This window comes from Mandrillus leucophaeus, unplaced genomic scaffold (assembly GCF_000951045.1).
Source record: "Mandrillus leucophaeus isolate KB7577 unplaced genomic scaffold, Mleu.le_1.0 Scaffold231, whole genome shotgun sequence".
Taxonomy (NCBI): domain Eukaryota; kingdom Metazoa; phylum Chordata; class Mammalia; order Primates; family Cercopithecidae; genus Mandrillus; species Mandrillus leucophaeus.
The window spans coordinates 3,562,004-3,587,781 of NW_012102377.1; the positions used below are offsets into that span (position 1 = coordinate 3,562,004).

The window sequence follows — 25,778 nt, forward strand, 5'->3', positions numbered from 1 at the left end:
GGGCGTGGAGGCACATGCCTATAATCCCAGCTACTAGGGAGACTGAGGCAGGAGAATCGCTTGAACCCGGGAAGTTAGAAGTTGCAGCAAGCCGAGATCATGCCACTGCACTCTGGCCTGGGTGACATAGTGAGACACCGTCTCAAAAAATAAAACAAAAGCAGGATGTGGCTGGGTGCGGCGGCTCACACCTGTAATCTCAGAACTTCAGGGAGGCTGAGGCATGTGGAACACTTGAGCCCAGGTGTTGGAGACTAGCCTGGGCAACATAGTGAGACCCTGTCGCTCTCTCTTTCTCTCTTAAGAAAAAGCAGAATGTGCCAAGGGAACCCTGAGTTAATTTGATATTTCTGGAGCTTTGAAGCGTGAAGAGTGGCGAGGGTTTAGTAAGAGGGTAAGCAGGAGCCAGGCTGCTGAGGGCTTCTAGTACTGCCTGGGAGTACGAACACTGTCATGTAGGACAGGGTGACCACTGATGGGGTTGCAGCAGGAGAGTAACATCAGCTATGTGGAAGATGGATTGGAAAGAAGCAAAACTGGAAACTGGGGGGCCATTTAAATAAGCTATAATGAAGATTGAAACTAGTGGCAGGGTAAATTAGGAAAGCAGATGGATTTCAGAAGTATTTCAGAGGAAAATACACAAGACTTAGTGATTCTCTGGATACTGCTGGTGTATAGAGAGGGATGTCTTGATTGACTTCCAAACGTTTGGCTCTGGTAACTGGGAAGATGGAGATGACACCAGCCAAGGCAGAAAATATATATGAAAAAATAAGCTTATGAAAAGGAGAAGCAGCAAGAGGGTGAGAGGAAACACAGAAGTGGCAAGCCTGATGGTGATGGTAGAAGGATAGTAGCAGATGATTTTATTTTTGGAGATGTTGAAGGTGAGATGCCTATGGGCCATTAAGGAGGGCCATTAAGGGAAGTTGCCCAGTTGGCCATTAAGGCAATTGGATGTATTAAGATTAATTAACTGTTTTTTTTCCCCAATTGGCAGTGTATTGGAAAAAAAAAAAAAAAACCTGGCATGATGGCTCACTCCTGTAATTCCAGCACTTTGGGAGGCTGAGGTGGATGGATCACTTGAGGTCAGGAGTTTGAGACCAGTCTGGTCAACGTGGTGAAACCCCATCTTTACTAAAAAATATAAAAATTAGCCAGACTTGATGGCACTGGGCTTGGTGGTGCAGGCCTGTAGTCCCAGCTACTCAGGAGGCTGAGGCAGGAGAATCGCTTGAACCCTTTGGTGGAGGTTGCAGTGAGCCGAAATTGTGTCACTGCACTCCAGCCTGGGCAACAGAGTAAGACTCTGTCTCAAAAAAAAAAAAAAAAAGACTAACTCTGTAGAAATGTAGTGTCAGGCTCTGTACTAGCACTGGCTGAGCTGCATGACAGACATAGTCCTTGACCCTGCTCAACCTGAGAGCCCAGTGGAGACGCTATAATCTAGAGCAGGAGTGTCCAATCTTTTTGCTTCCCCGGACCACACTGGAAGAATTGTCTTGGGTCACACATAAACTACACTAACAATAGCTGATAGCAAAAAAAAAAAAAAAAAAAATCACAAAAAAATCTCATAATGTTTTCAGAAAGTTTATGAATTTGTATCGGGCCACATTCAAAGCCATCCTGTGCCACATGCAGCACCATCCTGTGCCACATGCAGCCTATGGGCCACGGGTTGGACAAGCTTGATCTAGAGCTCAGGGGAAAGGTGTAGGCTGGAGATCTCAACATACAGAGGGAGAGTGAGAATTAAACTCTTAGAATTTAAAAGTTTCATTTACTATGAACTGTATGCTTTATGCATATCATCTCATTTGAACTTCACAACAATCCTATGAAATACTATTAAAATGTTACAGATGAGGAAAATGAAATGCAGAGAGCTAAGACTCAGAGGTCACAATCTGGCTTTTGGGCTGAATTTTATTCTAAGAGTTGTTTCGTTGCATTGATTTAAAAATCCTCTTAGATGGGTTCACACTGTCATTTGTTACTTTCCTACATTTTCCATTGTCTGAAATCCTATGTATACGTGCTTTACTCATAACCTCCTGTTTCCTTTAGGCATTTGATTTTGTATACTGTGGTTTGCTTAAGTGCCAAAGGTTAAAGAACTAGTAAATGGATGACTTTATTTTTTATTTTTGAGACAGAGTTTCGTTCCTATTGCCCAGGCTGGAGTGCAGTGGCACGATCTCGGCTCACTGCAACCTCTGCCTCCCAAGTTCAAGCGATTCTCCTGCCTCAGCCTCCTGAGTAGCTAGGATTACAGGCACCCGCACCACACCTGGTCAATTTTTTTTGTATTTTTACTAGAGACGGAGTTTTGCCATGTTGGCCAGGCTGGTCTTGAATTCCTGACCTCAGGTTATCCACTCCCCTCGGCTTCCCAAAGGGTTGGGATTACAGGCATGAGCCATGGCGCCCAGCCTAAAAATGGATAACTTTTATGTAAACCAAAAACTGTGTTCTTAACCATTATGCTGTACTCTGTGGTTGGCAGGTACAAGGATTCTTGATAAAGGTTAAGAAAATGCATTGTGTGGCGATGCAAAAGGACTGATGACACATTTGTGGTCAGAAAGTAGGAAATCAGTTGAAGGTTTCAGATGTGTATTGGTTCTTGACTAAAAGCATTTTCTGACATGCTATTTTGTTATCTAAGGCTTGGAAAGCAATCTGAACCCCTAGCAATAATGTTATTCTGAAAATTTTCTGAATCATGGAGATAGTATTTGCATTTTGTGCAACTGGAAGGGGTGGAAGAATGACAATTAGGCTTGGTCTGTAACTATTAGAATTGCTTCTTTGTGTTGAAAAAGATGGGTACTAGTTCCACTAGGAAAATAAATTCATGAGGTCTTTGATCATTACAATTGAGATGCAAGCCTGTTTTAAATGTCCTGCTCTGCAGTGAGGTGTGCTAATCCTTGAGCAGCTAGATGGGAAATGAGTTCAAATTACCAACATAGAAAATAGGGGCAGGCCATGTGCTTCAGCTGGATTGGTGCAGAATTCTGAGAAGTGGGCCAAAACCTGACACTATAGAAGGTGATTTGGATCCAAATTTGTGCCACCCAGAGGAGCTGAAGAATTGAGTAATTTCTAGGTTTAATTAAGAGCAGTCAGAAAGACTGCTCTTTCTGACTGAAATAATGTTAATTTGTAGAGATGTGAAGCAGAATGTGGCTGTGAGGAGGTTTTATGTTTTAACAACATTGTGTTACATGTGATGAAGGATTTCAACCCTGTCTCTTTTTTTGTGTCCTGGCAAAGCTATCCCCCTTTTCACATAATTAGCACTCTTCTGATGTCTTTCTCTAAGTGATATCTTGGATCCTTTTTATTTATTATTTATAGTAGTTGACTTTGATAGGGCCCACATATATGTACAAATACAGATACATGCATATATATTATACATATAAAATTGGCAAACTTTGATGTACAATTGTGAAAGTTGGGAGAAAGATGTTTATTGGGCATCCGGAGCTGGGAGCAGCTGAAGGCCTATTGAACTTCAGTCAGTTGAGAGTTAAGTACTCTTTTTATTTTTATTTTGAGATGGAGTCTCATTCTGACTCCCAGGTTGGAGTGCAGTGGCACAATCTCAGCTCACTGCAGCCTCTGCCTCCTGGGTTCAAGTAATTCTCCTGCCTCAGCCTCCCGAGTAGCTTGGATTACAGGCATGCACCACTACACCTGGCTAATTTTTGTATTTTTAGTGGAGACCGGGTTTCACTATGTTGGCCAGGCTGGTTTGAACTCCTGACCTCAAATGATCTGTCCGCCTCGGCCTCCTAAAGTGCTGGGATTACAGACATGAGCCACTGCGCCCGGCTGAGAGTTAAGTACTCTTGTAAAACAAAACAAAACAGCCCAGAAAAAAAATTCCGTAATTATATAAGGCAGTGGTCCCCAATCTTTTGGGTACCAGGGACCTGTTTCATGGAAAACAATTTTTTCCTGGGGGTGGGGCTGGGGGATGGGGAAGGATGGTTTGGGACAATTCAAATGCATTATATTTATTGTGCACTTTATTTCTATTATTATTGCATTGTAATATATAATGAAATGATTATACAACTCACCATAATGCAGAATTGGTGGGAGCCCTGAGCTTGTTTTCCTGCAACTAGATGGTCCCATCTGGGGGTGATGGGAGACAGTGACAGATCATCAGGCATTAGATTCTCATAAGGAGCACACAACCTAGATCCCTCTCATGCCTAGTTCACAATAGTTCCAGCTCCTATGAGAATCTCACGCCACAGCTGATCTGACAGGAGGTGGAGCTCGGACGATATGAGCCATGGGGAGCAGCTGTAAACACAGATTAAACTTCCCTGGCTGCCAGAGATTCACTTCTTGCTGTGTAGCCCGGTTCCTAACAGGCCATGGGCTGGTACTCGTTTGTGGCCCAGGGGCTGGGGACCCCTTACATAAGGTGTTCACTATGAGATATAAGAGGACTTAGCCCAGGTGTTAAGGCAGTGTTCCAGGCCCCACTTTGGCTCTAATACATTTAGGGATCAGAATATGGACTCTCGAGAGCAGGTTCCCCCTATTATTGCTGGAAAACAAAATTTGCTAAAACGTGGAGATCAGCATATACTGTTAGATTCTGATGCCTCAGACAATGTAAGCAGTTTCAGATGATACCAAAGGTACAGCATGCAAAAGTGGGTTGCTGAAATTGGACCTGAGGATTCGCAGGCAGCCAAACTTCGGGTTTTGGATAAATGAGGCACATAAACATTAAAATCTTGTAGGATGACTGCAGGTGTTAGGAGTAAATTTGGACTCATTAGGAATCTGTGTCTTCCACTAGGCTGTGAAATCTCCAAGGCCTGATAAAGGTTTCTGAATGAATTTGTGAAATACACGATTTCGGTGAAGAAAAGAATAAAGTAGGTGTCCAAACAGTTGAGGTTTTACGGTATTGGCATAAAACATTTGGACCCCTGGCGGCCGGTATCAGGGACTTCCAGACGCTGGAAGAGTTCCGGGAAGGGAAGCGGGCCCCTCTGGAACCGAAGACATAGAATCCTAGCTACAGCTACTAAAGAAAAGTACACTATCAATTAGGGCCCGCGTCAGGTTCTCTGGATCTCCCCTTCTCCCATCCTGGACGCTCATCCCTGTGTTCTTTGCAGTGGGCCCGTCGGCCCTGCTGCCATCAATAGAAGCAGTACTCTCCCCGTCTGATTTCGCAGGGCCAAAGCCCAGGTGAGAGTCAGTGTAGTGTTCAGACTAGCCCTCGCTCCATTTCTGAGCCGCGAGGGCCACACGCAACGAAATCAGGCAGCCCCGAACCTTGTGTCCTCCAGTGCAGCGAGTTCGGGAGCAACAGGCCGAGCGCGCATGTGCAGGCCCCGACATTGTGCTTGTCCCCTCCGGTGCTCCGTAGTTAGCCTCGGAGAGCTCCACGTAGGCGGCGCAGGCGCCCTTGGTGCACAGTTCACCTGCTGCCGTTGTCGTCGCCGCCGCGGCTCCCGGGGCTGGATGGGGGCCCGAGGCCAGCCAGTGGCACCCGGAAGAAAGAGACGCGGCGGCGGCGACGCCGACATCCTCAGGACCAGTGTCCGGACTTGCCCGCAGGCTCAAGGAGGAGGCGGCGAGGCCGGGTCCCCGCGGTCCCTGGTGTAGAGAAGTCGCCGTAGCCGCCGCGGCCGGGACTCCCCGGGCTCTCGCCTCTCAGGTCTCATTGACACTCAGGACCTTACGTACGCTGCGCCATGTTCAAGAAACTGAAGCAAAAGATCAGCGAGGAGCAGCAGCAGCTCCAGCAGGCGCTGGCTCCTGGTCAGGTACGATGGCCGCAGCTTTCCTCCCTTGGCTCCGGATACCCCTTGAACCAGCCCGCGGACGAAAAAGGCGGGGGGAGTGGGGAGTTCTTCCGTGACCTTTGACCCCTAACCCGGGACTCTTCCCAAACTCTGGATCCAGAAGGAGCTCCGGGCGGTGCAGGTCGTCCGTAACTCCTGACCTGGATTTTCCCATCGCAAAACTCCATCCAGTAATGAGTGGATGGGGGTGGCTGGATCCCTCGTGACGTCCCATCTCCGTTAAGAGTTTTCCCCTAAGGCCAGACTCCGAACTTGCATGATTTCTGATCCGTATTTGAGGTTCCCCCGCCCATCTGAGACCCCACGCTGGGAATGAGGGCGGGGTTGGAAAACCCGGGTCCCTTGTGATATCTAACCTCTGCTCGAGGCGTCCCCCTCTCTCATGCCCAACGTGAGATTTTGTGTGAAATGGCCAGGATCCCGCACAACTGACCCTTGACGGAAGTCTCTTAAATCCAAACCCAGGTCTAGGGATTGAAGGCTGGGGAATAGAGCCATCCTGGGTCAGGCTGCTGGTAGGAGCGGTGGGACATGAAAGAGGTGGCGGCGTGGCCGGCGTCCAGCGCCCGAGGCTGTCACGAGTTAGTCACTTCGCATAACTTGGTTGATCCGGGACTGGCGGGCGGAGGGGGAGACACTCTCCCTGTCCAGAACTCTGCTCTGCTTTTTGAGTCTTGTTGCTCTGCGGACAGGGTTATGTTTGTTTTTCAGGAATGCTGTTCCTTTAGGAAATGCGTTTCCAGGGGAAAGGAGGCGTGTTAGTAGTATTAAAGATACAGTTTCCTAAGCGTTAACTGGAGATGTTTCGATGCTGGCAGCACAGGGTCTTAACAGCGAAGATGATGGTTTCTGCTTAATTTCTTCCCAGCCTTTTTGAATTGCAACAGATTGAGCAGATCTGTCCCTTAATTTTAGGGTTTTTGGTCTTTGCTTGCGGTTGCAAGAAAAGCTGAGTTTTGACTAACTTGGAGGCATTTCCAAATTCTTAATATAAAACGATTGCATTAGGTTTATTCGGAAACTATAAATTGAAGTTGTTATTTTTAAATTTAAAGCTCATGTGTAGTAAAACAGTGCTTGAGAAAAACATCAGAACACAGCACTGAAGGGTTGCTTCGTTTCTCAAGTGTGAATGGTGGTTAAAATTTAAGTAGTAAAGATTGTCCTTTTCGTACCATTTACTGCAGTCTTTTAAAATTTTACAAAACACTGTTAATTAAGAAACAAAGATAAACTTTAAAAATGAGGTGGAGATGAGGAATGTGAGGAAATGGGCATGTTAGTGAATGTAAGGCACTTCCATTTGGGAGTGTATAAAATGTAATTGAGCCAGGATTCCATTTCTAGAAATTTATTCTAAGAAAATTTAGGATGTATTAAAGATTTAGCTCTATGGATTTTCATGTCAATGTTGTTTTAATAGGTTAAAAACTAGCCAGAAATGTCCACCAATAGAGAATTGGTTAAATAAATTTTATCAGGTAATTAGTTATGCTTGATAGGTTATTATGCAGCCATAAAAAGTCAGCATTTATTGTGTCCTTAGTATGTACCAGACATTTTGCTTAGTATTTACGCAGATTATTTTATTTAATCTCACATAAGCCTGTGAGGTAGATAATACTATAATTCCTCTTTTATAGATGAAGGAGTGAGGCTCAAAGAGGTGAAGTAACTTGCCTGATGTTATGCAGCTAGTGTTAGAGACTTCAGAAAAGTATTAACACAGAAAGATATTTGTGTTAAAAGACAGAAGCAGCAGGTAAAATGTGATCCCAGTTTTGGGAAAAAGAATCTGTATGTAAGTGTATTTATATATACACATGGTAAAACTAGTTTAAGAGTAATATACTTTAAGGTGCTGGTGAATTACTGAGTGTGCTTTTTCTTATTTGTAGCGTTTAGCTTTTCATGAAAATGAGTTGTTTTTGTTCATTAACAAAGAGGTTGTTTTTAGTAATAAGCTAGTCACAAGCTAAGATGTAAGAGCTCTGTTTCTATAGCTTAATGCTTCTGGTGAGACAGGGCATCTGGATCAAATAAAATCACTTTGTGTACAAAAGGTTTAAAATAATCCTTTTGGATTATATGTATATTCACTGTGTTGGCCAGGCTGGTCTTGAACTCCTGACCTCTGGTGATTGGCCAGCCCTGGCCTCCCAAAATGCTGGGATTACAGGTGTGAGCCACTGCGCCAGGCCATTCGTGGTCTACTTTTGATAATTATTTTGTAACCTTCCTTTCTGCCTGCCTTATATCTTTCTCCCTGCTTGTGAATTGTTATGATCTTAGAAACAAAAAATGTGGCCTGGTATGGTGGCCTCACACCTGTAATCCCAGCACTTCGAATCACTTGAGCTCAGTAGTTCAAGACCAGCCTGACCAAGATGGCAAAATCCCATTTCTGGCCAGGCACCGTGGCTCACGCCTGTAATCCCAGCACTTTGGGAAGCCAAGGCGGGTAGATCACCTGAGGTCTGCTAAAAGTACAAAAATTAGCGGGGTGTGGTGGCGCACACCTGTAATCCTGGCTACTCTGGAGGCTGAGGCAGCAGAATTGCTTGAACCTGGGAGGCAGAGGTTGCAATGAACTGAGATCGTGCCACTGTACTCCAGCCTGGGAGACAGAGTGAGACTCGGTCTCAAAAAAAAAAAAAAAAAAAAAAAAAAATTATGTTTTAACAACAAATATCTACTTTGGATTTTTAAACTCCTTGCAGAACTAAGTCAATGAAAGAAACATTAAGAAGTAATACAGACATTGTAATTTCTTGGGATATATGAATACAATATTTTAAAACATTTTTAGCCTTTTCAAATACTGCTAAAACTTAAAAATTATAGAAGTACAGATACAAAAGGATGAATACATGACTCCACTTAATTGAGGTACCTAGAATAGTCAGATTCAGAGGGACAGAAAATAGAATGGTTGTTGCCAAAGGCTGGAGAGAGGAGAGAATGGGGAGTTACTGTTTAGTAGGTACAGAGTTTTAGTATGGAAAGATGAAAATGTACTGGAGATGGACGGTGGTGATTCCACGACAGTGTGAATGTACTTCATGCCACTGAACTGTATACCTACAAATGTTTAAACTGGTAAATTTTATGTTATGTATATTTTATCACGATAAAAAAATTAAGTTAAAAAAATCAACATATGGGCCCCTCCTTACGCCTGCAGAATCATCCCTTATTTTTTTCCCTCAGCTCAGAGATGGCTGCTGACCTCACTCTTTTAGAGTGAGACCGCAAAATAATAGTTTATGTGATACAAATTTAAAAAACAAAAACAAAACCAGCAAACAGTTCCACAGATAACAGGGAAAAGAGTCCTTTCTGAAAGGACATAGCCTTAATGTAAATCCAGGTTTACTAAATAGTTTCAGTCATGAAACTGGGGAAAGCATGAGTCCCAGAGAAAACATTTAGATCAGAAGGAGTTTATTAAGAACATGATGAAAGGCTTTAATAAGTTTGGTACCTAAAATATAAAGGTTTATTTGAAGAATTAACCTCAAGTTACTTTGACTGCTCTTTTAGAACTGGGATGTCAAATTGGTTTGGCAGTGAGTTACAACCGTGCTGTGATGAGGATTCAGTGGCTATGTCTCTGCCGTGACTAATCCATAGGTGTTGCAGGGAGAGTGAAATGAACCAGGTATTAGTTATGAACGGTGAATGCCTAGGCCCTCTGCTGGATGTTGCATTTGCTTTGAAGGGTCTATGTAGTCCCAACACAATGGAGTTGTGAGACAATTACTTTCAGTGTAATGGTGGTATGTACAGGGTGTTGTGGTTGTGCAAAATAAGGCATTTCTGGAGAAGATCAGGGTGACATTTGAGTAGAGCCTTGATGGATAATGAAAAGTCATGGTATAGGGACAAGGGATTCAAGACTTCCTCCTAAGGATGACTGGATTAGTTTTCTAATGTTGCATAACAAGTTACCACAACCTTAGTGCCTAATAACCCAGTTATTATTTTATAGTTCTGTAGGTCAGAAATCTGGCATGGCATAACTGGGTTCTCTGCTCAGGGTCTTGCAAGGCTAAAATCAATATGTTGTCCAAGCTGCGTTCTCATCTGGAGCTCAGGACCCTTTTGTATGCTCACATGGTTGTGGTAGAATTCAGTCCTTTCTGGTTATAGGACTGGGGCCTTCATTTCTTGCTGACCACTTTCAGCTCCTAGAGGCTACCAGCAGCTCCTTGCCACGTATCCGTGTAGGCATTTTGCTTTCTTCAGAACAGCAGAAGTACATCTCTCTGCCCTCTAGACCCATATTTGAAGGGCTTATGTAATTAGTTTAGACCTATCCAGGTAATCTTTTGATGAACTCATAGTCAACTGATTAGTAACCTAGTAACCTTAAATATGCCTTTAAAATCCCTTTGCCCTGTAGTGTAACAATTATGGGAGTGATATCTCATTATATTCACAGGGCAGGGGTCATTTGGGATCATCTTACGATTTTGCCTGTTACAATGACTAAAATGGTTTTTCTTTTTTTAAGTTTTTGTAGTCAGGGCCTTACTATGTTACTCAGGCTGTCTTGAACTCCTGGCCTCAAGTGATCCTTTTGCCTTGGCCTCTCAGAGTGTTGGAATTATAGGCATAAGCCACTGTACATGGCCAAAATGGTTTTTCTTATACTGAAATTGAGTATAACTGTGGTCAGTTAATAATTAGGTAGTGAGCAATAAAATATTAATTGTGGATCTGGATGTAGCTGTCAGGCTTTTTGGTTAGCAGCTTAGAAAGCTGACTCAGATTTCTTATGGCTATTGCAATTAATCAGCTCAAGTTTGGTTTGAAGGAACCTGAATCCCTTTATATCTTGAAGTGAGGATAGCCCATTGAGGAACCCGGCACCTGGGACAAATGCTCAAGTAGTTAGTTCTTTATGCACTGTTTTATACTTTATACTCACATCCATTTTCCCGTGTAATCCTTACTCTTACAACTCTGGAGGAAGCTCAACAAGCCATCAGGCCACGTTTTGCCAGATAATACTACTTTTCTGGGGAGAGTATGTTTTAGAACCTGTTAAACTTTGTAAACCCCGTTATTTGATTTTTTGTCAGTTTCTCCAGAGCTGATGAGGCTCTCAGTTACTGATTAGAACATATGAGGCCAAGGTGTAAGACATAATGCCAGTTTTTAAGATTTGCAGTGAGGTATACTTTTTAAGCAGTTGGAAGGTCACTGTCTAAGGTAGCCCTTTCCTGGCATCTGGATATTTGGAAAGCTGAATTAATAAAAACGGTGAATCTTAGACTTGATGGAATCACAACAGAGAGAGTTGATTAGTCAAGAGATATTTCCTGTAGTCTAGTAGTACTTTTCTAATTACTTTTCTAACTCTTTATCACCCAGTGACCATTTTATTAAAGGAGTTCTTACATATAATCATTTATAAATACATAGATACAAAAGACTGCCCCCATAGTGGCAGCCTTTGAGGCACCTACAGCCTTTGAAGCTGGCGCTGGCAAGGTTTGCAAATTATGGCTCTAGGTGTGGGAAGGGTTTACTGAATTTATCTCAGCTTTAATGAAAGCTATTTCTGATGTTCTTTGAACATTTGTAATTTGAATGTGGTGTTCAAGGTAGGCTCAAATTATCTCCAAGACTGAGACTAACACTACACAGTGACTGTGCTTTCCCTCGCTGTTTTCTAAATGCAGTGTTGACTTTTAGTCACATATTTTCTAGACATTTAAACCATTGCTAAGGCTTCAACTTTATTTCACATTCATTAATTTTCTTGTTTATATACTTTTTTTTTTTGAGATGGAGTCTTGCTGTGTCACCCAGGCTGGAGCGTAGTAGCGCAATCTCAGCTCACTGCAACCTCTGCCTCCTGGGTTCGAGCAATTCTCCTGCCTCAGCCTCCTGAGTACCTGGGATTACAGGCATGCGCCACCACTCTTGTTTATATTTTTAAATCCTTATTCTTCCTGCTTTGTCTTTGGTGGGAGAGGATATCTCATCCCTGATAGTGACTTCTGCACATAGCTAATTTCATCTGTTGTATTGATTTTTCTGGTTCATCTTTTAGAAGGTGTTGGAGTTCTTACTTGTAAGCAACAAAAACGTAGTCAATCTAAGCAGAAAAAGAATTTATTGAAGACTCTTTTGCCTACAGAATTTCCTTGAGGTCCTAAAAGTCTGAGCTGATTGCTATGTTCAGTTGTACTGGGGAGACTGCTCTGTGTTGCAGCTGCTTCATCTTGGCACTGGCATCGCGTCTTTCACTTCACAGCTTATATCTGCGTGGATGCATGAACTTCTGTCTCCATTGTCATCAGATGATGAACTTTATTCACATGTCTGTTTTTTCACATCACTCACTTATGACTCGAAGTCTCATGTGTTTCACTGCTGGAGCTCAGGTTTCCCTGTCTCAGATAAAAAGAAGATTGGGTTAGTAAGTTTTCTGAGTTCTAACTTATGGACTTATAAGAGCTATTTATAGAAAAAAGGTTATTAAACTTTTGTCATATTTGTAGATGCTTTTCCTCACCTCCCAATTAAACTGCTGCTTTGATTTGTTTTTCACGTAAAAATCTCTTTCCCATTCAGAGATTGTAGAAATAGACTCTTGTATTTTTTGTATTTCAATTTAAAAAAACTTAAATCTTTAATATAGCTTAAATATGAAGTAAGAATCTGATATGTGTGTCTTGCCCCATATAGATGGCCAGTTGTCCCAACATTTATTCAATGTCTATCCTGATGCAAAATGTTATTTTTATCATAAGCTAAATACATATGTCTGTCTAGATGTATATATGTGTATATAGAGTATGTGTATATGTGTGTATATATGTGTATATAGAGTATGTGTATGTTTGTATACTATTCCTCACAACCTCTCAGTTCCACCCTAGCCACAGCAATTTGTGCACAGATACGACAGACCAGAGTTCCGTTTGTTTATTCATTCATTCATTTATTTGACAAATATTTATTAACTACCTTTTGTAAAGTGCAGACTACAAAAAGAGGTAAGGTATCATGACTCATTCATTTCTCAAAATAGAGCTGAGTTCAGATCTATTTTGCTGTGGGTATAGGGGGATCTCGAAGTTTTGGTTTTATACTTCTAGGGTTGTTTTTAGGTCACCTTAGAGTAGACCCCAGACCCCTAGTTTAAATTTTGAGCCCTTTCTCCTGAGTTGTTTTGCATTGAGGATTATAGGAGTCAGGCTGTCAATTACAGAGCTAAATGGAATAGCATCTCAGTATTTAGCAGTGGTATTCAAGGTAGGCGCAAAGCAAGGCCATTAATTAGGTGGGCAAGTGCTGTTTATCTGCATTTCATACTATTGAATGTTAGAACTAGAAGGTAGAAGGGATCTTAAAGATTGAATTGGCAGTCTTTTTTTGATGAACTTCTAATTTTGGAATAATTTTGGTTTATAGAAAAGTTATAAAGGTAGTGCAGAGAGTTTTTATGTACCCCTCACCTGGCTTCAGTTTTCTCTAATATTATCATCTTACATTAGTATCATGACTTTATTTTATGTATATGGAGACACATAGTCCTCAAAAAGTTCATGTAGCTAAGATCATAGTTCTGGTTGGTGGCAGAGTTAGGCCAGGGACCTGGTAGGTAGCCTGGGTTTTCTAGTTGATTATATTTGTTATCCTTTTCTGCTTTTCATGTTTTTGCTCTTTTCCTTTCTTTCACTGAATTCTTTGGGCATGGACTGAGAGAAGGACTACCTAGTACATAGTTCACTAGTCAATATAGTCTTGCTAATTTGTGCAATAATTTTTAAATCTAGGCTTCCTCCAATTCTTCAACACCAACAAGAACGAGGAGCAGGACATCTTCATTTACAGAGCAACTTGATGAAGGTACACCCAATAGAGAGGTAAGTTTGGAATTATTTTTCTAGTATACCTCTCACAGTAAACTAACTAATCTAAAATGTAATGCTGTTGATAACAAAATGGGAAACTATTTTGACAAGTCAGCCATTTAATTCCTAGGTAGAGTTTTATTAGTAACACAATTAGTCTTTTTTTTCACAAATAGCAGTTATGATTTATGCATGTATGTATATATGTATGTATGTATGTTTTTGAGACTGGATCTGGTTCTGTCACCCAGGCTAGAGTGAAGTGGCACCATCACTACTCATTGCAGCCTTGACCTTCTGGGTTCAAGTGATGCTCTAACTTCAGCCTCCTGGGTAGCTGGGACTATAGGCATATGCCGCCATGCCTGGCTAATGTTTAAATTTTTTGTAGATGGGGTCCCACTGTGTTGCTCAGGCTGGTCTTGAACTCCTGGGCTCAAGTGATTCTTCCAGTTATGCTTTGTAAACTTGGTTTGTTGAGAACCTTAATTTGAGAGGATAATACATTCTGGATTTAATAGTTGAAGTTTTCAGAATAATTTGATAAATTTGTTCAACATAGCATCATTTTTTCAAGCTGGTGAGTGGAAACTGAGAAGTAACTTATTGAACTTATTCCGTGTAACCAGCAGCTGGCATTAAAACTCATTATTTCCAACTTTGTTTTTCTGTGAAGTGTAACACATGTACAAAAAGAAGGTAAAACATAAATACACAGATCAGCAAATTAATCATGAAGTGAATCCTCCCAGGTCAAGCAAAGGAACACTGTCAGCACTGTAGTGCTCCCTCTTTCCCCCTGAAGGATTACCACCATCCTGAATTTTTGGTATTTGCTTGCTTCCTTTTTTTTTTTTTTTTTTTTAAATAGTTTTACCTCTTAAATATGCTTTCTGAATGTAGATATTGTAGTTAAACATTTGGGTTGTCCGCAGGTTTTGGCTACTATGAATTAAGTTGCCATCAACATTATTGTACATTTCTTTTGGTGTACATGTACCTGCATTTCTGTTGGTATGTACTTTGGAGTAACACTTAAGAAGATAATGCTGATGGTTTTCCAGAGTGGTTGTAGAAATTTAAATTCCCACCAGGAGCTTATGAAAGTTGCTTTTGCCCTATATTTTTGAGAGTCTTTATTTTTCTACTCTGTGTAAATATGCTGGGAAACAGTCTTTTTCATTTCAGCTGTTCTGGTGGTGGTCTTTCATTTTAGTTTTAATTTGCATTCTCTGATAACTAACAAGATTGAGCATTTTCATCTGTTTATTGGCCATTTGATGTCTTCTTTTGTGAGTGCTGAAGTCCCTTGCCCATTTTTCTGTTGGATTATCTTTTTAAAAAATTGATTTGTAGGAGTTTTTAAAAATATAGAATACATAGGAGTTTTTTGTTGAATATATATCTTGCAGATATCTTCCCACTCTGGCTTGCCATTCATTTTCTTAACGATGTCCTTTGATGAACAGAAGTTCTTAGTTTTAGGCCAAGTGTGGTGGCTCATGCCTGTAATCCCAGCACTTTGGGAGACCAAGGCAGGAGGATTGCTCGAGTCCAGGAGTTTGAGACCAGCCTGGGCAACAGAGTGAGGCCCTGTTTCTACAAAAAAAAATAAAATAAAATTAGCCAGGTATGGTGGCATGCACCTGTGTGGTCCCAGCTACTCAGGAGGCTAAGGCAGGAGGATTACTTGAGCCTTGGAGGTCAAAACTGCAGTGAGCCATGATTGCGCTCGCCTGGGTGACACAGTAAGACCTAGGCTTACTTGAAAAAAGAAAAAAAAAAAACGCCTGGGTCCCATCTATGTCCCATCCCTGACAGTACCTTCTATCTTAGAAGTTTAACAAAATGAGAAACCAGATAGGGTGGAGGGAGATGATGAAAAATTAATGTCCTTTTAATAAAAAACTTTATATAATTGAAAAATCCTTTATTATAAAATAAGTTGAAGTAAGGTTTATATTGCACTCTGTGGTCCAAAGTACCTGTTAAAGTTGTCAAAAAAGCTTAAAAAGCAAGGAGATGAAGTGATGACAATGCTTTGTCATTCTATCCGAAACCATCTGTTAGCTAGGATTGTTAAAATTTAGAAAGAAAGAAATAACCTTTAGCTGACTTGATCGATTGTAAAAGAGTACTAAAACCAAATCTTTCAGAAATAATTATTTTGTAACAGTATATTCAATTAAATTGTTTTAAAGCATCCTAGATTTTTAAAAAGTATTTTTAAAAAGCAGTGGTAGCCGTCAGCCGGGTGTGGTGGCACGTGCCTGTAATCCCAGCTATTTGGGAGGCTGAGGCAGGAGAATCACTTGAACCTAGGAGGTGGAGGTTGCAGTGAACTGAGATTGTGCCACTGCTCTCTAGCCTGGGCGACAGAGCGAGACTCTGTCTCAAAAAAAAAAAAAGCAATGGTAGCAATCAGCATAATTCTGCACTATTTTCAGTGTTTCACTTTATTGTATGCAAACTAATATACTATAATGTCAATCAATATGCTGAGTATAGAAATGATGCCATTAATACTGATTGCAAAAACATTACAACATTACTGCAGCTTTCATTCGAATTGGTTATATGTATAAACTGAGTTCAACAATATTGTATTTGAAATCGTAAATGCAATAACGTAAGTAATGCTTAAGAAAATAAGATCTCAGGAGACTGTGTATATACTCTGTACTTTTATGCAACTTTATCAGATCATTTCAGTATATGCATCAAGGATATAGCGTATGTGACATGAACTTTGAGTGTAAAAACTGTACTATGTACCTTTTGTTTATTTTGCTCTCAACATCTAAATAAAGGTGTTTTGTTTTGTTTTTTTAATTGTTTTAAAGTAATCCCCATCAGGACAATTTGTATGTATTTTTACAATTTTTTTTTTTTTTTGGAGACGGAGTCTTGCTCTATCGCCAGGCTGCAGTTCAGGGGTGCGGTCTTGGCTCACTGCAACCTCTGCCTCCCACGTTCAAGTGGTTCTCCTGCCTCAGCCTCCTGAGTAGCTGAGACTACAGGTGGGCGCCACCACGCCCAGCTAATTTTTTGTATTTTTACTTGAGACGGAGTTTTACCATGTTGCTGAGGATGGTCTCAATCTCTTGGCCTTGTGATCTGCCCACCTCAGCCTCCCAAAGTGCTGGGATTACGGGTGCGAGCCACTGTGCCCGGCCGTATTTTTACAATTTTTAAATTAGCTTGTACCCTATTATCTAGATATCCCATTTCTAGAAATCTGTCCTGTAGAACAATAGCATTTTAAATGTATATCCGCAAGGCTTACTGTAGTAAGCTATTTATAATACTAAAAAGATGATAAAGTTTGATTTGCAATATTAAGATTTTCTCCAAACTAATCTATAGACTCAGTGCGATCCCAGTCAAAATCCTTATAGGTTTGTTTTCTTGTCATCATCATCATTATTACTATTATTATTTTTTGAGATGAAGTCTCACTCTGTCACCCAGGCTGGAGTGCAGTGGTGCGATCTCAGCTCACTGCAGCCTCTGCCTCCCAGGTTCAAGCAGTTCTCCCTGCCTCATTCTCCCGATTAACTGGGATTACAGGCACCCACCACCATGCCCAGCTAACTTTTTGTATTTTTAGTAGAGACAGAATTTCACCATGTTGGCCAGGCTGGTATTGAACTTCTGACCTCAGGTGATCCACCTGCCTCGGCCTCCCAAAGTGCTGGGATTACAGGTGTGAGCCACCGCGCCCGGCCTTTGTGTCCCTTTTATAAAGAAGCCTAAGGCACTCCAAAGAAAGACAGATTTATTTGGGTTTATATACAGTATTTACCAACACAGGAAAGTAGACATGTTAGTATTCTCAGCAATAGAGAAAAAGGCAAAACCTTTTTTTAATTGACAAGGAAATTAACTTAATGAAACCATTCTACTACCTAAGCATTCCAGATATGTAGACTTTACTGTGTCTACTGTTGCTATGGACAAATATTTATGTTTTGAGCTAAATTTCCACATTTTTCTTCCAAAAAAAAAAAAAAAGCATTTTTTTGTCTTTTGAGACAGGGTCTCACTCTGTTGCCCAGATTGAAGCACAGGGTCACAATCTCAGCACTCCACAGCTTCAGCCGCCTGAGCTCAAGTGATCCATCCACCTCGGCCTTGTAAAGTGCTGGGATTACAGGCATGAATCACCACACAGGGCCAAACAAACAAACAAACAGAAAAAAAAACACTTAACACTTAAAATAAATCCAAGCCAGGCACAGTGGTGTGCACCTGTGGTCCCAGCTACTCAGGAGGCTGAGGCAGGAGGATCCCTTGAGCCCGGGAAATGATTTTTCAATATGGTGTGAAGTAGGGGTCAAGTTTCATCGCCTCCAATATGTTTATCCAGTTGTCTCATCTTTTTCACACTGCTTTACTGTTGTACATTTTTTCATTAATTGTGTCCATATGTCCATATTTGAGTGGCTTTGTTCCTGAGTTCTCTGTTCTGTTCCATTGTTCTCTTTGTCTTTGATACCACACTGTCTTAATGAGTATCGTTTTACATTCACGCTTTATATTCATGTCCATATTTGAGTGGCTTTTTTTCTGAGCTTTCTGTATTCTGTTCCACTGTTCTCTTTGTCTTTGATTCAATACCATACTCCCAGCTATTCGGGAGGCTAAGGCAGGAGAATCGCTTGAACTCAGGAGGCAGAGGTTGCAGTGTGAGCCGAGGTCGTGCCATTGCACTCCAGCCTGGGCAATAAAAGCAAAACTTCATCTCAAAAAAAAAAAAAAAGGGACATAAAAAATCTGTATTATTATAAACATTGAAGGCAGAGGAGAGTAGACTGAATTTGCATTGACTCTGAAGTCTACATAAGTCTACTCTGGGTACTCTCCTATCCTGCACAAATGACAGATCTGTCTGTTTGATCATAGCACTCTCTACTGGTGATCCTAGGCATAGCCCCACTATCCTCAGAGTAGGGCTTCCTGTCCTTGTTGTTGTTTGAGGTTAATCTTTTTTGCTTTCCTAGGTCTGGGTTGCTTTAGAGCAATATGTAATGTAGGATCCTGTAAGGGATTAACTAGAGCAAATGAAGCTAACATCCTCCTATCCTCTGCCCCACTCCAGATTGGACCTGGACTTTTTCAGAGATAGGGTCTCACACTATGTTGCTCTGGCTGGCCTCCAACTCTTAGGCTCAAGGGACCCTGATTTTTTTTTTAATTGAGTTTAAATTCATATAACATAAATTAACCATTTAAAGCAAACAGGTAGCATTTAGTACATTCCCAGTGTTGTACATTCATCACATCTATCTAGTTCCATAACATTTCCATCACCCCAAAATGAAACCCCACGCTGATTAAGCAGTCATTCCCATTCCTCCTTCCTCCAACCCCTGGCAACCATTAATTTGCTTTCTGTCTTAATGGATTTACCTTTTCTGGATATTTCATATAAATGGAATCATTTGATATGTTACCTTTTGTGTCTGACCACTTTTACTTAGCTTAATGTTTTTAAGATTCTTTTGTGTTGTAGCATGTATCTACTTCCTTTTTATAACTGAGTCTAATGATTTTTTTTAAGGGAGTAAAAATCTATATACTGTATTAGTTTGGAATAAAACCTGGAATAGACTGATGAGGAAAGGATGGTTTTTGGTGTTACCTGGATCAGCCTAAGTTTACATCCTGGCTTTGCCATTTGCTGACCGAAAGATTTATTAAAGTTAACTTTTCAGTCTCAGGTTTTCTCATTTGTGTAATGAGAAATTTGTGAAGTTTTGGGAATTATCAATATGATGGCATGTAAATCTCTAGTGTGGTAATTTGCACATAGTGGGTGCTAACTAAGTTATTAGGGACAGCCTCGGAAGAGGGGAGGGCCTGCTCCGCTTCCTCTTTTTAGGGGAGGGGAACAGGTGCACTTTATGTGGATTAAGGTCCTAGGGATGTTATCTCTGTGTCGCTTTGCCTATTGAATTTGTGAAGGAAGGATTGATAGCTTCACTTTGCCTCCTATCCTGCTCTCTCCGGTTTGCTGTCTTCCTGAGACACTTCCTCATTTATTAGGGGCCATAGTAAACGTGTCTATTGTTATCCTGGGGACTCATCCATGAACAACTTGCATATTGTTTTTAAATTAAATTCCAGAATTAGGTGTGTTTTCATATACATATATATATCTCTCTATATAATTTTTATGTGTGTATGTATGAGATGGAATCTTGCTCTGTCGCTCAGGGTGGAGTGCAGTGGCATGATCTTGGCTCACTGCAACCTGTGCCTCAGCCTCCTGAGTAGCTGGGATTACAGGCATGTGCTACCACACCTGGCTGATATTTGTGTTTTTAGTAGAGATGAGGTTTCACCATGTTGGCCAGGCTGGAGTGGAACTCCTGGCGCTCAAGTGATCCACCCACCTTGAACTCCTAAAGTGCTGGGATTACAGGCATGAACCACCACACCTGGCCCCAGTTTTTGAGCATTCTTAAGCACATTTTAGAGATTTATTTTATGTTTCAAGGCTTATATGGCTTAAAGGCATCGTTTTAGGGATTACTGGGAAGTATCTTCAAAGTAGTACATGAGAAACATTCCTTCCTAAATCCTTTATTATATTGAATGTCGTGTTAATTGGTTTTCAGAGGTTAAATTAACCGTGTATTCCTGCAATAAATGTCACGTGTTTCTGGTATATAATTTTTTTATATATTACTGGATTGATTCATTAGTATTTTGTTGAGGATTTTTTTGTCTATATTCATAAGAAATGCTGGTCTGCAGTTTTCTTTTTTTGTGATAACCTGGTTTTTGTATCAGTAATACAGGCCCCATGAAATGAGTTGGAAAGTGTTTACTTCTCTTGTATTTTTTCAAGAGTTTGTGAAGAATTGCTGTTAATTCTTCTTTAAATGTTTGGTAGAATCTACCATTGAAATCATGTGTCCTGGGCTTTTTTTCGAGGGAAGTGTTTTGATAACTAATTCAGTATCTACTTTTTATAGCTCTGTTCAGATTTTGCTTCTTCTTGAGTTAGTTTTGTAATTTGTGTATCTCTAGGAATTTGTCCATTTCATTTATCTCATTTGTTGGCATAAATTAAACTAAATTTGGCCTGAGGCTACCTGTATATCTTGAGTCCCTATGTAAGGAACTGTAGCCTTAGTGCATAAGCAAAATAAGCAAACTGAAATCCTAAATTAGGAATGTAGTTTTTGTAACAGCTCCTGAGTCTCAGGCAGTCACAGTAGTCAAGTCTGCCAATTGCAGGCTGCTAACTAAGCAGCCCATTCTCAAATGAGGCAAAAACCTTTGCTTTTAACACATAGTATAGCTTTGTAATCCTTTTCTGCAAATTCAGTGGTAATTTCTTCTCCTTCATTCCTGATTTTCATGATATGAGTCTTCTTTTTTCCCCTCTGTCAGTGTAGCTAATGGTTTGTCAATTTTGTTGATCTTTTGAAGAACAAACCTTTGGTTCCACTTTCTTGTTGCATATGCTGAGTATTTTCGTAATTGGAGTGGAAAGCTGATCTTTCATAACTTATTTAACTTAAGCCTGAGGCGTCTTGGACTTAGCAAAACTTCCTTGAATCTAAATTACATCTTCTTTCCTGGTTTCTGGGCTGATACATGTTTTTTCCTATCTTATATACCCTTGGTCTTTTCATTGGCGATTAAGACTAGGGAAAGTTAGTTACCTTGTCCTTTTATGCTGCCATTTTGTTTAAAGGCTTTCTATGTAGTAAAACTATCCGTATAGACAAAATAGAGCCTTGAGTTGTGATCTTGAATTTGATCAACATGATTTACCCGCAGTCTGTACTGGATATTTCTTCACCTGCTGCTACTCTAAACCATTTTATTCTTGTATCTTCTGTAGAGTATATTATCACAGGTACTTTTTATAGGGGTGTCCAATCTTTTGGCTTCCCTGGGCCACATTGAAAGAAGAATTGTCTTGGGCCACACATCAAATACACTAACACTAATAATAGCTGATGAACTAAAATAAATAAATAAATAAAGTCTCATAATGTTTTAAGAAAGTTTATGAAGTTGTATTGGGTCTCATTCGAAGCCATCCTGGGTCACAGATTGGATGAATTTAATTGACCCAAAATCATAAGGGTTCTACTAACAGTTGTACTTAACAGTATCTGAGAAGATAGAAACAGGACCATCTGCCAGGCGTGGCGGCTCATTCCTGTAATCCCAGCACCTTGGAAAGCCGAGGATGGTGGATTACCTGAGGTCAGGAGTTCGAGACCAGCCTGGCCAATACAAAAAATTAGCTGGGCGTGGTGGCGGGTGCCTGTAATCCCAGCTACTCAGTAGGCTGAGGTGGGAGAATCGCTTGAACCCGGGAGGTAGAGGTTCCAATGAGCCAAGATCATGCCACTGCACTCCAGCCTGGGCAACAAGAGTGAAACTCTGTCTCAAAAAAAAAAAAAAGAAACAGGGCTATCTGTCTTTGAGGAAGAGGGATTTACACCCTTGCTAAGACACTAAACTTTTTTGCTAAGGCACTAAACTTTTTAGGCCCTTCCCCCAGTATTATACATGAGAGATGATAATCAAGCCTTTGTTGCCTATGAGTAAAAAGGAATCTAAAAATCACTGAAATAAATAAGTTTTTCAAGGAATTTCAAAGAAGTTTTTTCACATGGGAAAGGACTTCTAGGCTGGATGTGGTGGCTCACACCTGTAATCCCAGCAATTTGAGAGGCTGCAGCAGGAGGAATACTTGAACCCAGGAGTTGGAGACCAGTGTGGGCAACATAGTGAGATCCTGTCTCTACCAAAAAAAAAAAAAAAATCAAAAAAATTAGCCACATGTGCTGGTGTGCACCTGTGGTCCCAGCTACTTAAGAGGCTGAAGTAGGAAGATTTTTTGATCCCAGGAGGTCGAGGTTGCAGCAAGCCATGACTGTGCCACTGCACTCCACCCTTAGTGACAGAGCAAGACCCTGTCTCAAAAAAAAAAAAAAAAAAAAAAGGCTGCTGGTTGTTGTTGGAAATAATCAGTCACGATGGCATGCTGCCTAACATGCTAAATCCTCCCCAGAAGACTTCAGGACTTTCAGTCAAATCGTGCTGTGATTTGACCCTTGAGGCGTCCTTGCTGTTTTAGTCACAGAAGTAGTAGATAAAACTTAAAAAACATTGAGACATGTATTTGAGTTCAAAACAAGGTAAACATCTCCGTGGGCTGAGAGGGAGTGAATCCTTGGTCCTAGAGGGTTTGGGGTTGGGACAAAGGCAGCCATTTTCAACTAGGGTTTTGTGAGAGAATTAAGCTCTGTGGAAAATGATTTGAGTAACTGCATTTTTTATTCTTCCAAGTATTGTATGAAACTATTACCATGCTATATATACATAGTAGATACATTAATTCAGTGTATGCAGGCATTTGGATTTAATTTTCTCTTTGAACTCTGGTTGAGAAGGAGTGGAGATGTTCTATACAGAGGAGATTTTGTGTTACAAGCTGAGAGCTAATGTGGGGTTCCTACCACTGGTGAAAGGAAGTTGAAAAAAGCTGTTGCTAACTGCTGCCTAGTGCTCTCAATTGTCCATTATGGGAAACTGCTCTCCTTAGGGAGGCCTCATGACCAAGAATCGAATCCAACCTCACATTAGCTTAGTGACTGAGTTTGTGATAACCCCTATATTGCCATAAGGTAAGAAACCCGAACCAAGGCCTTGGGTATCAGATTGGCTGGATAAGGAGGGATGAGCACAGGAGGAAGGACAAAGATAATACCTTTTTCAAGATGAGCCTGTAAATGAAAATTCTAAAATAAATGTTAAGAGGGCAACCAGTAAAAACAGAGATTAAGACATATTTACTCCAGATGAAATTAAAGTAATACAACAGTCTGGAAATTACTTTAAAACAACTTTCTTCAGTAAGGAAAAGGAAGTAATAATTTTCTTAAAAAGAACAGAAAATTGTGGGAGAAAAACAGGCCAAAACAAAACTAGACTAGATGGATATGAAAAATAACTAATTAGAAATCCTGGAAATTGGCTGGGCATGGTGGCTCATGCCTGTAATCCCAGCACTTTGGGAGGCCAAGGCGGGCAGATCTCTTGAGGCCAGGAGTTCGAGACCAGCCTGGCCAACATGGCAAAAACTCATTTCTACTAATATTACAAAAATTAGCTGGGCATGGTGGCGCATACCTGTTATCCCAGCTGCTCAGGAGGCTGAGTGAGGCAGGAGAATTTGTTGAACGCAGGAGGTGGAGGTTACAGTGAGCTGAGATGGCGCCACTGCCTGGGCGACAGACTCCCATCAAAAAAAAAAAAAAAAAAAAGAAAAAAGAAAAAAAAAATCCTGGAAATGAAAAAGAAATTGATGTAAACTTGTAAATCACAATAAAACTCAGACTGATGCCAGTTACAGAGATAATTATAGAATTCAAAAAGAACACTGGCTAGGCGTGATGGCTCATGCCTGTAATCCCAGCAGTTTGGGAGGTTGAGGTAGGTGGATTGCTAGCACCCAGGAGTTCAAGATTAGCCTGGGCAACATGGCAAAACCCTATGTCTCTTTATTTTCATTTAAAAAACAAAAACAAAAAGAATACTGAGTAATCCTACCAAAACCACCGAGATTAAGGAAAAATATATGATATGCCTCATAATGATGTTTCGTTCAGTGATGGACCGCATATATGACAATAAGACTATAAGATTATAATGTGTAGATTTGTGTAACCTCCCTCATCAAAAAATTCATTCTGATTATAATTTATTGTACATGTAATTCATGATTGTCAGTATTTTGGTGTGTAGCATACAGTTTCTGAAAGAAAACTAAAGCACAGAAGATAATATGTACCAAAAGCACTAGTGTAACAGAAAATGTCTTTAAACTTATTATTAAGTTTCAAATGTTTCTTCTGTACATATTTTAGAGAAAAATAATTATAATCTTTGTCCCATAGGATTATAATGGAGCTGAGAAAGTCCTATTGCCTAGTGACATGTAGTTATTGTAATGTGTTTGTGGTGATGCCGGTATAAACAAACCTATTGTGCTGCCAGTGGTATAAAAACTCACAGTAATGTCCTAGGACTTCACCTTCACTCACCACTCACTCAGTGACTCACCCAGAGCAATTTCTAGTCCTGCAATCTTCATTCATGACAAATGAGTGCCCTATAGAGTCGTGTCATTTTTTCTTTTTTACTGTAGTTTTACTATACTTTTTCTGTGTTTACATAGATACTTACCATGGTAGTACAGCCGCCTGCAATATTCAGTACAGTAACATGATGGACTAGTTTGTAGCGTAGGAGCAATAGGCTCTACCATGTATCCTAGGTATGTAGTATGCTATGCCCTCTAGGTTTGTGTAAGTATGCTTGTCCAACCCAGCTTATTTTGCTGCTGTTCTTGTTGTGTTTTGTTTTAGTCTTTTAGCAGCCTAAAGGCATGGTTTTTAGTTTCTGTCTCTGGTGATAAGTGGAAAAGAGGGATGAGGAAAGGTCCTTACTGATTCAACTAGAAACAGAAACTAAGAACCCATGACTGTATTTTCTGTCTTGGACACCCCTCCATGATGTTCACGTGACAAAATGGCCTAACAATACATTTCTCAGCATGTATCCCCTCCCTGTTGTTAAGCAATGCATGACTGTATATCCTCCACGTCACACTCATGTATGTATGTGTATTTATTTAGGAAGGAAATAACAAGGTCAACAAAGACTCCTTAGGCTTTAAGGTGGCTGTCAATGGACACTAATTTTGATATACTTTTATATACACACGCATACTTATATGAGAATATGAGACATGGAGGATAGATTGAAAGCCTTCAATGCATATCTGCTGAGAGTTTCAGATAGTCTTCATGAATGTTCAGACACATATAACTTCAGTGTTGGTTCAACTGATGGCTTCAGTGGGGAACCACACAGAAGAGGTGGATTAAATCCTTAGCAGAATTGCATCTGAGTTGGTTTTCCATTTGAAGAGTTTGAGAGATGGAGTTGAGACAGAATCTTAGTGAGAATATTAGAGAACTGTTGCTTATGAGACTTTTTCAGG

General features: G+C 40.6%; 1 protein-coding gene across 3 annotated transcripts in view; it reads left to right on the plus strand.

The window, feature by feature from the left end:
* Positions 1–5,377: 5,377 nt before the first annotated feature.
* The window catches only part of GOLGA4 (golgin A4), a 123,680-nt gene continuing 103,279 nt past the window's right edge, over positions 5,378–25,778 (plus strand). Inside the window, exons 1-2 of one of the 3 annotated variants that reach the window (XM_011981933.1) lie at positions 5,378–5,822; positions 13,658–13,747. In XM_011981933.1, the coding sequence (XP_011837323.1) occupies positions 5,751–5,822; positions 13,658–13,747 (162 nt within the window). In that variant the 5' untranslated portion in view covers positions 5,378–5,750. The remainder of the gene's footprint in view (positions 5,823–13,657; positions 13,748–25,778) is intronic. The other 2 variants (XM_011981934.1, XM_011981932.1) reach the window with 2 other exon arrangements.